Below are 12,356 nucleotides of genomic sequence, written 5' to 3'. Positions count from 1 at the left end.
ACCTACAATTTTAATAGCCTTCTAAATAATATCTCCCTGTCCAGTTGTAGCATAAAAGTCCTGCTCTCAAAATATTTCATGGCTCTTGAGACTCTATGATGCTCTCCCTCTTTCAAAGACATTTCTCTTTTTTAGAGAACTTCTGGATGACTCTTGTCTATACTTAAGCATCCAGAGAAGAATCCTTGTAAAGGAATGAACCTGTTGTTTGAGCTGCAGTGATGACTTGGGATCGAGGTTGGAATTCTCCACTCAAAGAGAGCAACTCTGATGACAAAGTTGTCAGAGGAGGGACTGGAGTGAAACCTTCAGATATTCCCTGCCTGAGAAACGTTTGGCCTGCCTTTCTACACAGAAAGTTATATGGCTTCCAAACGAAAATGCCACTACTTAATATACCTTCAATTACAAACAAAAGTGGTATAATTAGGCTTGAACTTGGCATCTCCCTCAGAACAGCAATTGCTTTCCTCAATTATTTTTACAAGTCTTAGTCAGGGGAGAACTGCTTATTAATAAATTGGTCCTAGGTGTGCAAATGACTTCGAAAACTGACTTCAAAAAGATAAGTTATGCAGGTGAAAAATAGCCTTGTTCTGTGGCTACTGCTTGAAATACACTCAGTATGAAACAGAGTAATATGTATTTCAACACTGCAATCAGCACATGTAATGACTTAGATTCTCCATATCATATATAAAATCATCATTTTCCCTCTACTAGAAAGTATTTTAAAAGAAAACTAGACCCATAAAAAACTCCAGCAATTTGCCAAAAATTAGTTGACTAGAGAATATTACATATCCTATTATTCTCCCTGGAATATACACATCATAAAAGGTTGGAACTTGTACACAAAAGATAATGCGTGTCACATAATATTTTGTCTATAAAACTTTGTGAATGAATGCATGGGTTTAGTTTCTAATTTGTCTTTCTTACCAAGTCACTTTATCATATTTCCCACTTATATGCAACAGGCAACTTCAATGGGGCTGTGAGTTTCAAAGTGAGTTTGAGGGTTAAAAATTGAGACAACCAAGGGGTTGGTCTCTGGTATTTGCTCTGTCACTGCCATCCCATTTCACCACCTTCCACTAGCAAAACATCTTACAGATAACAGAGTTATTTCACACACATAACAAAAACCCTGAAAGATAAATAGAGATATCCTCATTTTATAAATAAAGCTGGGGGCATAAATGATTCATAAATGTACCATAAGGGGTACAGTGGGATTTGAACCCAATATCACATGTCCCAAACTCAATCTACAGTTCCAAAATGGACCCCTTTCCCGAAATGAGCCAATGTTGTAACCTTCTTTTATAATGTATATGATATTCCGGTATCTTTTCTTGTCTGTTTTCCTCCCTCTTTTAACCTGTGAGCTCTTTACCCCATCTGAGTCTTCATCATATTCTTGGAGATTAGCATAGGCACATACATTTTAATTTCCTTGGCACTTTTACATTGCTAGAAAAAGTCCTATTCAGGTTACTAAAGTTAACACCACTTATTGTAAGGACCTCCAGAGACAAAAAAGGAAGACAGGAAACTCATCAACTAGGGCACAGAGACTGGGAGTGGCATTTCTGGGTCACATGATAGTTTTATTTTTGGTTTTCTGAAAAACTTCCACATTTTGTTCCACTGTGGCTGAACCAATTTACACTTCTATCAACAGTGTACTAAGGTCCCCTTTCCTCCGTATCGTCGCCAACATTTGTTATTTGTGGTCTTTTTGATGATAGTCCTTCTGACAGGTGTTACTTGATATTTCATTACAGTTTTTAATTTGCATTTCTCATTTCATCGTGATTAATGATACTGCACATCTTTTCAAGTACCTGTTGGCCATATGAATGTCTTTTGGATAAGTGACTATTCAGGTCTTCTGCATTTTTCAGTTGGGTTTTGGTTTTGATGTTGCCTTGTATGAGCTATTTATATATTTTGGATATTGACTCATTGGTCATATCATTTACAAATGTTTTCTCCCATTGAGTACTTGTCTTTTCATTTTGCTGATGGGTTCTTTGGCATCAAATGACTGCAACTTTTGGATTCTACTGGCTATATTTAAAAAGTAGTGTAACAGTTTTATTTCAAAATATCAACATTTACAATATTCTTAAATTCCATCCTTTACAGCTATTTAAACTCATGATGAAATTTTTTAGATGTCTTAGGTTGTTTTCCACTGTATCCACCCTAGTTTCTGCCTACTTAAAAGTCTGCAAAGTTAATATTGGATGTGTGTGGTATGAAAATACCTGCTGGAGGATGGACCCAAAGCACTGATTCTTTTTGTTAAATTAAGTTAACTAATTAATTGTCTAATTAATTAAATTAAATTATTTATTTAATAAATTAAAACAAAAAATTAGGTTAAATTTTTTAGAAAATTTTGAAGAAGCACATCATTTTTAAAAAAACATTAGGGCCACATAAGCAAAAATTTCTGAAGATTTCTATAAGACAGTATTAGGAATAGTTCAACACAAACATCAATATTCTCCCAGTCAGAAGAATAATTATGTGACAGCAAGGTTTAAGCAAAACCAGGGCAATTTGGCAAAATAATATCAGGTGATTCAAGAGAAGTTTTAGGGATTGAGTAAATGAATTGTTAAAAGATAAACTAAAACATATTAAAATTTTAGAATTTATTTGAACAAAAACTGATTCGAATCAGGTTATCACCAAACTGTAAGCAGTTAGAAACACTCTGCCCACAGAGGCTGGGGGAAAGCTTTTATAGAGAAAAAGCAAAAGCGAAGTTAGGAAATTATTGGTGCTGCAGTCTAAAGCCTGAGATTTCCCAGGTGGCTCAGTGAGTAAAGACCTGCACTGCAGGAGATGCAAGGGGCACAGGTTCGATCCCTGGGAAGATCCCCTGGTGGAGGGCATGGCAACCCACTCCAGTAGTCTTGCCTGGAGAATCCCATGGACAAAGGAGCCTGGGGGGCTACACTCCATGGAGTTGCAAAGAGTTGGGCTCAGCTAAAGCAACTGAGCACACGCACAAGCACAGCCTAAAGCCTAGTGGACTATCTGTGCACAGCTATCCTTGAGGCATTAACAGGCTTAGATTTCAGTTTGCTTGCCTCAACACCAGAGCATCAGAGCCACCCCAGTTTAATAGCCTCCTGCTTAATTAATTAACAAAAAGAGTCAGTAATTTGGGTCCATCCTCCAGAGGGTGTTTTCATACCACACACATCCAATATTAACCTGGCAGACTTTTAAGTAGGCAGAAACTAGGGTGGATACAGTGGAAAATTACTGCCACATCACTGACTGAGTTATGAGCAGAACCCCACTAGGACTCACTCTCACTATCTTCCAGTTAAAATTAGGTTACTGGGTTGATTATAACTCAGAGAGGAAGCAGGATACTGAGGCTAGCCTGATTCTCAGTCAAACCTAAGACAACATCAGGTAGGACGAGAGGAATAGGTGGAACAGAATATTAAAGGAGAGAGAAAAAAGGAGGAGAAGCAGAGGAGAGAGAGAAGAGAGACAAGGGGGAATCTAAATCACAGAACCTGTCAGTTCTCTGTTATCCTAGTATCCTGATGCCCTGAATGGAAGACATCTATTAAAGTGATACATAAGGCAACCTTCAAAATATACAATGTCTTTATGTATTCACTGACATGGAATTTTACCCCAATAATCAGTGCAAAAAAACAAATTATCAAATGGCATGTTATAATATGATTTCTTCTTGGTTAAAAAAAATTACAACTTGTATATGTGTTAAAAAAATAAAAGTCCTGGAAGAATTTCTCCAAATATCAACCATGGTGATTTCCAAGTAGTGGTATACTGTGTGATTTTTTACTTTCATAGACCTTCCAGAATCATTTATCTTTCTAACAAAAAGAATACCTAACTCCCAAAAGGCAATATTTAAAAAAAAAAAAACTATTTATTTATTTATTTGGCTATGTTGGGTCTGAGTTGTGATACTTTGGATCTTCGTTGTGGCTCAGTGGCTTAGTTGCCCCACAGCATGTGGGATCTTAGTTCCCCGACCAGGGATCGAACCTATATCCTTTGCAATGGAAGGTGGATTTCTTAATCACTGGACCACCAGGGAAGTCCCCAAAAGGCAATATTAACTATGAAATAAGAGATCTTATGCAACCAATTAAAACCATCTTCTGTTTAATAATAAACTTTCTTCCCAGGTCTAGATATTTTACTATGTCTAATAAAAGTACACGAGTGAGAAAGTAAGTTAAAAGGAAATACTGGGCCCTACTGCCAAATTTCTCATCCGTGTTTTACCCTCTCTGGACTCAGCTGTCATTCCAAATCCCCACCCTACACTCCCTCTTACACCCCCATTTCACACCTGCAAAATCTACTCAGCCCCCCTCCACCAGTCCCAGGCTCTCTGGTCTCAGTTCACTGACTCTCTGGAGTTCACAGTGGTGTCTGATCCCCTCCCTGCATCTCTGCTCTGTTCTTAACAACAATCCCCAAAGCCAGGACAGCCCTTGTGTTCTTTGTCCACCCTCTCCCAGACTGTCAAGCACTGCTAGAAAAGGCACAAAACAAATGCACAATGAGGGAATGATCATTTCAAGAATGCTAGGTGGGCCTACCGCTCCTCTCTGACTTGGGCTGTTGGGCTGGCTTCCTGTCACCTCCCCTCTGGCAGACTCCAGAGGTCTTTGACAGTCTCATGTAGCCCTCCCCACGCCTGCTCACTCCAATTGTTCAGAACTATGGAGTAGGTATGTGTGTAATTTTCCCCCAATTACACCTCCAAATGATTTTCTCTCTTCATTGTGTTCTTTTGCTCTTCTGTTTCAAAAGAAGAAACAGTCTTCCTCGTATCTGGGTCTCTCTCACCCACAGTCCTCATTCAGCCATGCCCATTCTCTCAACCAGGGCTTCCCTGGTGGCTCAGTGGCAAACAGTCCAACTGCCGGAGCAGGAGACGTGAGTTCTATCCCTGGGCTGGAAAGAGCCCATGGAGAAGGGAATGGCAACTCACTCCAGTATTCTTGCCTTGGAAATCCCATGAACAGAGGAGCCTGGAGGGCTACAGTCTGTGGTGTCTCAAACAGCTGGACACAACTGAGTGAATAAGAACAACACAACTTTCTCAGTCACAGTCGTAACTACTCTCTGATTTCTTCGCCCTTCTCCCCCTCCATTTCCTTTCTCTTCCTATGACTCTTTCTCCACAATCCCATTTCCTCTCCCTGTAGACTGTGTCCCAACATATGCCTGGATCTAGTTAAATCCTCACTGCACCTCACACTTTAAAAATCTCTGAACTTGAAAATGTTATCTATCATTGCTCTTTCCATTTTTCTCAATAACTTATTTCTTGACTCCTGTAATTTGATTTATGCTCCTGGGAAAAGCTAGCAAAGACTGACCACTTTAGATCCCCTGACGTCCTCATCCCCATTCTCCTTGTCCTTGTTATGGCACGTAAACCACTAAAGATCCCCTCTTCGTCTAGCTTGTCACTCCAGTCCGCTCACTCCGCCTGCTCTTGGGCTACTTCTCCTTAACTTACTTACCCAACTTCTTTTCCTTTCTGAACTACATATCCTCTCCAACCCTCCACTGCAAGGACCACAACCCCTATCCCTTCTTAGCATTCTCACACTAACAGAATCTGCTATACACCCACAGCCCTGATCCCTTGACCTCTCTTTTCTGTTAGTCTTTGGGTGCCCTCTGTTTTCAGACTTCTTCCTCCTGACCTCTGCACAAGCAGTTCCCATTAGATTCCAATCCCTGCCTACTTCTTTTATCTTAAACTGTTTCAAGCCATAGCCTCATTTCCTTCAACTGTAAACAGCACTCCTGTTGGATAAATTCTACTTGTACAGGTGGCATACTTGGTAAAGAATCTGCCTGCCAATTCAGGAGATTCAAGAGATGTGGGTTTGATCCCTGGGTTGGGAAGATTTCCTGGAGAAGAGAACAGCTACCCATTCCAGCACTCTTGCCTGGAGAATCCCACGGACAGAGGAATTTGGTGGGCTACAGTCCATGGGGTTGCAAAGAGTCAGACGCGACTGGGTACACACACACATATAGCTTTTATATCTATTCCAAATTTCAGAAACCCATTGCAAACAAATAAAACAAAGTCCCTCAGTCGTGTCCGACTCTTTGTGACCCCACGGACTGTAGCCTACCAAGCTCTTCCATCCATGGGGTTTTCCAGGCAAGAGTACTGGAGTGGGTTGCCATTTCCTTCTCCAGAGGATCTTCCCAACCCAGGGATCGAACCCAGGTCTCCCTCATTGTAGGCAGATGGTTTACCATCTGAGCCACCAGGGACCTAAAACAAACTTAGGACACCATTTTCCTGCAGTGATAATCTCCTGCTGAATTTTCTGTTTCTATAATAGTACCTCAATTCTCCAAGAAAGCCTCACTCACGTCACCAGAATCATGTGACTCTGCCTCTCTCTTGCCCCACAGCCCACAAGCATCCATCCTCTCTCCTTCCCAGTGCCACCTTAGCACCGATGTTCATGTTCTACGTCTTACCTAAGCAACTGCTATCTAAAGGTGTCAAACTTCAAGTGCTTTCTCCTTGTAATCTCCTCTTTGTATCAATGACATGTTTTAAAAATCATGTTCTCATCACTCCCAATCTCTTACCCAATAAAGTCTAGACTCTTGAGTCTGGCATATAAAACTTCATGATCTGGCTCCAAGCTCACATCTAAGCCTTGTCGCCCATCCCTCCTCATCATTTCCTCTAATTCCTCGAGTCCCTTGGACTGCAAGGAGATTCAACTGGTCCATCCTAAAGGAGATCAGTCCTGGGTATTCACTGGAAGGACTAATGTTGAAGCTGAAACTCCAATGCTTTGGCCACCTGATGTGAAGAGCTGACTCACTGGCAAAGACTCTGATGCTGGGAAAGATTGAGGGCAGGAGGAGAAGGGGACAATAGAGGATGAGATGGTTGGATGATATCACCAACTCAGTGGACATGCGTTTGGGTAGACTCCGGCAGTTGGTGATGGACAGGGAGGCCTGGCATGCTGCGCTTCATGAGGTCACAAAGAGTTGGACATGACTGAGCTACTGAACTGAACTGACTGAATATTATTTACCATTTCCAGAACATCCTCTAAAACAGTGCCTTTACAACTGTACTTGTGTTTTCCTCTTGCGAAAATTTTCTTCCCCATCAATTCCTCTTATCAAAGCAGGTTCATCCTACAGACCCTTTCAATGGCCTCCTCTCCTATGAGTCTTTCCCAGGATTCACCTTGATAACTTGAGTGGTCCACTCTGTCCTTTCACTGAGCCCATCAGTATCTATGTTGAAACATGTATCCTAACCTACCTTGCTTTAAGTTAAAATTATGTCTTCCCTAAAAGTTAAGCCTTTAGAGGGCAAAAAGCCTGTATTTTGCATCACCCATGTTTATTCCATATTATTAACAAAATAGTATTTAACAAATGAATTAATAAAAACACTGTCGATGCTTTTCTGGTACTGCTTCCTTTAAATTATGAAAATTTATGCTTATATTTTACCTTCCGTAACAGGTGGTGCTGGAAGTAAACAGTGAATTTGTTGTTGAGGTAATGTATAATAAAGCTATTTTTCAATTTAAAAACAAAAGAAAACTGAATTTTGTAATGCATCATATGTCAAAAATCAGAAACCATAATAGTTGAGATAAAAGATAAGAGAAAGAACCTCTTCCAAATTGAAATAGCAATGGTAAAACCTATATTCCCCAATAGCCATGCATTTAGCCATGGCTTGTGACAGCTCAGTGTAGTATCTCCTACTTATCAAACTATGCCATCAGCTTATCTATACATTTTCCAACCTCAATCAAAGAAAAAGAAGCAAAACTACAAATTAGAGTGGGAGAGGATTTTTTCGACAGTTACATCAGCAAAAAGACAACTGACAGTAAATCGATGAGTAAAAGATACAAAAGGAAAAAATACGTAATCACAACTAAATAAAACAACAGAGAATCTGGTGCAGATTCTTAGAGCAGGACTCAGCATACAAAGCTACTGTCCTCTATCTCCAGCAGGACTTTATTTCAGTAGTTAAATTTCCATTATGATGATCTCAAACCTTTGAAAAAAATAAAATTAGTTTTCAAATCTCTGTTGCAAACAGGGGAACATTTGTATCAAATGGAAGTTGCATCAAAATGGGAGGGAAATGAGAAATTCTTTGATTCTTGAGAGGATAAATTCCATTCACTGAATTCTTTCCCCAAAGTGGGAATTAAATAAAGCCTTGATTAAAGCAAACACACTTATCCACATCTTTATAAATACATTAGGATTTACTGCTAAAAATCTCTACACATAAGTACACAGGTATACAAATATGCAGGTAGAAATATTTCTAAATTCTTTTCTTCTTTATTTATTTTTAATTGAAGGATAATTGTTTTATGATATTGTGTTGGTTTCTGCCATACATCACATGAATCAGCCACAGGTACTATACATATGTCCCCTCCCTTTTGAGCCTGCTTCTCACCTCCCATGTAAATTCTTTAACTATAAAATTCTTAAATATCCTCCAACAATAGCAACATAAGACTACAAAGAGAAAAACATATAGTAAGCAGAGATACAAACAGACAACTCTGAGAAGCCATCTAGACATCCATGGGATTACTGTAGGTACCATCAACTCAGCTAAAATATCCCCTCTAATCCTGCACTTATCTATTTGGATGTTTAGCCAGGGCAGTGTCCTTATCAAGAGAGGAGAAAAAAATCCCTTCCCACTCTTAGCTGAGCACACTCACCAGCAAAAAGCTCTTTTCACAGGGGATATACTCACATGGAACACTGCAGTTTTTACACTCTGGAGACCAGGAAACCTGGTCACAGCAGAGTGAAGGGCGAGGCGGGCAGGACTCCTCATGGCGAGGACAGATTGAGGAAAAGAAAAGCCATACCTGTTACCCATTAGAACATACTATGAGTTCCATACACAGCTAAGAAAATTTGTTTCACTAGAATCCTATAGTTAGAAAGAGACAATTCCAAGGGAAGTTGCTAAATCAAGGTGACCAGGCTATGCCCATCCAGAGTTGTGACACAGTAAACACGTTCTTTGTTTCTCAAATTCGATACTGTTGCTTCCCCTGGGTGCTCCTTACAGTGTTGAATAAATGTCCTTACTGAGTAAAACTGCTCTAACACTGCAAAATGGGGACGTTTTTTGCTTAAGGTGAAGGAATTGGATGCGGAAAATGGCACCGCAAAATGGCAAACGGTCAGAAGACAGAAGCGGGAGTGGGTCAAGTTTGCTGCGGCCTGTCGGGAAGGAGAGGATAACTCCAAGAGGAATCCGATTGCCAGAGTAAGTGATGAAACAAACAGGAGGAGGCTGTGCTGATAACAAAGGCCTCTGCAGGGCAGGAAAGGCCCCTGCAGGGCAGGAAAGGTCCCAGACACGTTGAGGACTTGCAGCCTCCAGGACACTATAGTGACTTACGAAGATGGGTGCTGTGGAGTAATTTGTTTGCATTGTTGAGATAGTTTTGAATATCACATTCTGGGAGCTGATAATACAGAGCAGAGGGTCCTTGAGTGACCCAGGGAGATCTGGATCTCCTGCACAACTGAGCTTTATCTGTTGGTTTGCATTCTGTGTACTCACATGTCTACATTATAGGAAGGGTATGCATGATGTATGCAATAGTCTCATATTACAAAATCAAAGGTTTACAGTATTGATTAATTCCCTCCAAGAGAGTCAGGATAGTGTCAAAAGTTTCCATTAGATTCCAGTGTGAAGTCGCTTCCGTCGTGTCTGACTCTGCGACTCTACGTGTTGTGGCCTGCCAGGCTCCTCTGTCCATGGGATTTCCCAGGCAAGAATACTGGAGTGGGTTGCTATTTCCTTCTCCAGAGGATCTTCCTGACCCAGGGATTGAACCCATATCTCTTGAGTCTCCTGCATTGGCAGGCGGGTTCTTTACTGCTAGCACCACCTGGGAAAGTTTACAGTATTGATTAATCCCTTCCAAGAGAGTCAGGACAGGGTCAAAATTTTCCACTAGATTCCTACATTCAGAATTTAGAAGAGTCTTAAAAAGTACTCTAAATACTGGCAATCAGTAAGGGAGGAGAGTGAAGAAAAGAATACATAATAAATTGATTCATGAAGGAAGGGATCCACATTAACAGCCTCACTAGCTCTTTCTGGACATCTTGGCTCTGCCCTCATGGTGAAATCAACAGTACAGGGATCTACCAGAATTCTCTCCTTAAAGTATTACATATATGCATAGCTTAAATGTATATAGAAAGCTGTACATATATAATAAGCATCCCACTGATATTAAAGCTGTAACCTCACCTCAAGAAAAGAGATTATTTTCTCTCAGAAGTTTTCAAACTCTTGGAAATTTTTGGAAAGCTTTAAATTGTTACCATTTCCATTCAACTCACAGTTACAGCTTTCTGTTATCCCATTTGTACGGGATCTTGTGTGCCAGTCGCTCAGTCGTGTCCGACTCTTTGTAACCCCATGGACTGTAGTCACCCAGGCTCCTCTGTCCATGAGATTTCCCAGGCAAGAATACTGGAGTGGGTTGCCATTTCCTTTTCTTCTCTTTTTATTCACATTTGGGGGATTTCCTGGATTTTCATTTATATAAATAAGATCTTTAGATTAGGGGGAACTAATCCAAGTTGTATTTCCAGCTGTCATTGTTTAAGTGTGGATATTTGGGCAACAAATCTTAGAATCTTACTGGGTGTTCTCATCTTCAATATATAGGTGAGACTTCAGAATTGAAATATCTTTGTTTAAATTTATAAACAGCATATACAAAACTACTCAAAACCTATATGGCAAAAATATTTGTCACAAAATCTGTTTGGCAAATGAGTGATACAGTAGGTTTCAATTGATAAAATTATTGCCAATATCTCTAAGCACTGTATTTCTCTCCTGGCTTTCCTAATTTATTGGTAATTTTGATTTAATCTCTAACTAAAGTCTAGACAGTGAAACACCTTTTGAAAAAAATAGTAAAGATGGTGTTTTCTTCTCTCAAATTCTTTCTCCAGGAGCAAAGAGAACCAGAGAATTGAAGAATATTTTCATAATAACAAGTGTAGCATCAAGCACGTATGTGCCATATGCCAGGAATTGGGGTGAAGTGAGGTGGGGTGTATATGCCACCTCATACAATCACCACAGCAAACCTAAGGTATAGGTGGTATTAGTGAACCTAGGGTATAGGCGGTATTATTAATATCTCATTATCGGCTGGCGCATGGCAAAGCTAAGTGAATTTTCCAGAGTTACACAGGCATAAGTCATGGTTCCAGGTTTTGGTTCAAAGCCCACCTGACTACAAAGCCCATTCCCTTCTCAGTTCACTACACTCGGTAGATTATGACCTGCTCTAAATTAAATCACACTTCTGGCCATTTTCTTCATAGATTCGATCAGACTGTGAAGTGAATCAGAAGATTACATACCGCATCTCTGGGGCAGGAATCGATCGACCGCCCTATGGAGTGTTCACCATTAACCCTCGGACGGGGGAAATTAACATCACTTCAGTGGTGGACAGAGAGATAACACCACTTTTCCTGGTAAGTCACAGCAGTGTGCTCTGAGTTATGCATGTTTTTTTTTCTTTAAAAAATATCATCTCAGGACGAATGCTTACTTTTGATAAAACACAGTAGACCAAAATCAAATAAATGACTTGAATAGATGAAAAGAGTATGAAAATGGACTTCCCTGGTGGCTCAGAAGGTAAAGCGTCTGCCTACAATGCAAGAGACTGGGTTCAATCCCTGGGTTGGGAAGATTCCCTGAAGAAGGAAATGGCAACCCACTCCAGTACTCTTGCCTTGAAAATCCCATGGACGGAGGAGCTTGGTGCAGGCTACTGTCCATGGGGTTTGCTTACTTTTGATAAAACACAGTAGACCAAAATCAAATAAATGACTTAAATACATGAAAATATAAAGTTATAGTTCAGGATTCTCTCATGTGTTACATTATGTATGTAATCAACTATCTTGATAATATTTAAAGTACTAGATAGTAATACAGTCTGAATTTACTGGGAAAATTTTTGCTTTGCACACTACCTATTATATTTTCAGATTCTTGCTTAACTTCTTTTGATGAAAACAGTGGTTTTTTTCCCCCAACTTTCCACAGATTTATTGCCGGGCTCTGAATTCACGGGGTGAAGACTTAGAAAGGCCTCTTGAACTTCGAGTCAAAGTTATGGACATAAATGATAACCCCCCCGTCTTTACACAAAATGTGTACACAGCCAGCATTGAAGAAAACAGCGATGCGAGTAAGTAGAGTGACACGCCTTCAC

The 12,356-nt window shown here is 40.1% G+C and overlaps 1 protein-coding gene across 1 annotated transcript in view; it reads left to right on the top strand.

The window, feature by feature from the left end:
* DSG4 (desmoglein 4) overlaps nt 1-12,356 on the top strand; it is a 49,256-nt gene that overhangs the window by 14,142 nt on the left and 22,758 nt on the right. The window contains exons 2-6 of the mRNA XM_069568299.1: nt 3,970-3,992; nt 7,555-7,590; nt 9,224-9,355; nt 11,452-11,607; nt 12,188-12,332. Of these exons, the coding sequence (XP_069424400.1) occupies nt 3,970-3,992; nt 7,555-7,590; nt 9,224-9,355; nt 11,452-11,607; nt 12,188-12,332 (492 nt within the window). The remainder of the gene's footprint in view (nt 1-3,969; nt 3,993-7,554; nt 7,591-9,223; nt 9,356-11,451; nt 11,608-12,187; nt 12,333-12,356) is intronic.

This window comes from Ovis canadensis, chromosome 23 (genome assembly GCF_042477335.2).
Source record: "Ovis canadensis isolate MfBH-ARS-UI-01 breed Bighorn chromosome 23, ARS-UI_OviCan_v2, whole genome shotgun sequence".
NCBI lineage: Eukaryota > Metazoa > Chordata > Mammalia > Artiodactyla > Bovidae > Ovis > Ovis canadensis.
The sequence above is the reverse complement of the archived record's forward strand: the minus strand, read 5'-3'. Positions and strand labels throughout refer to the sequence as shown.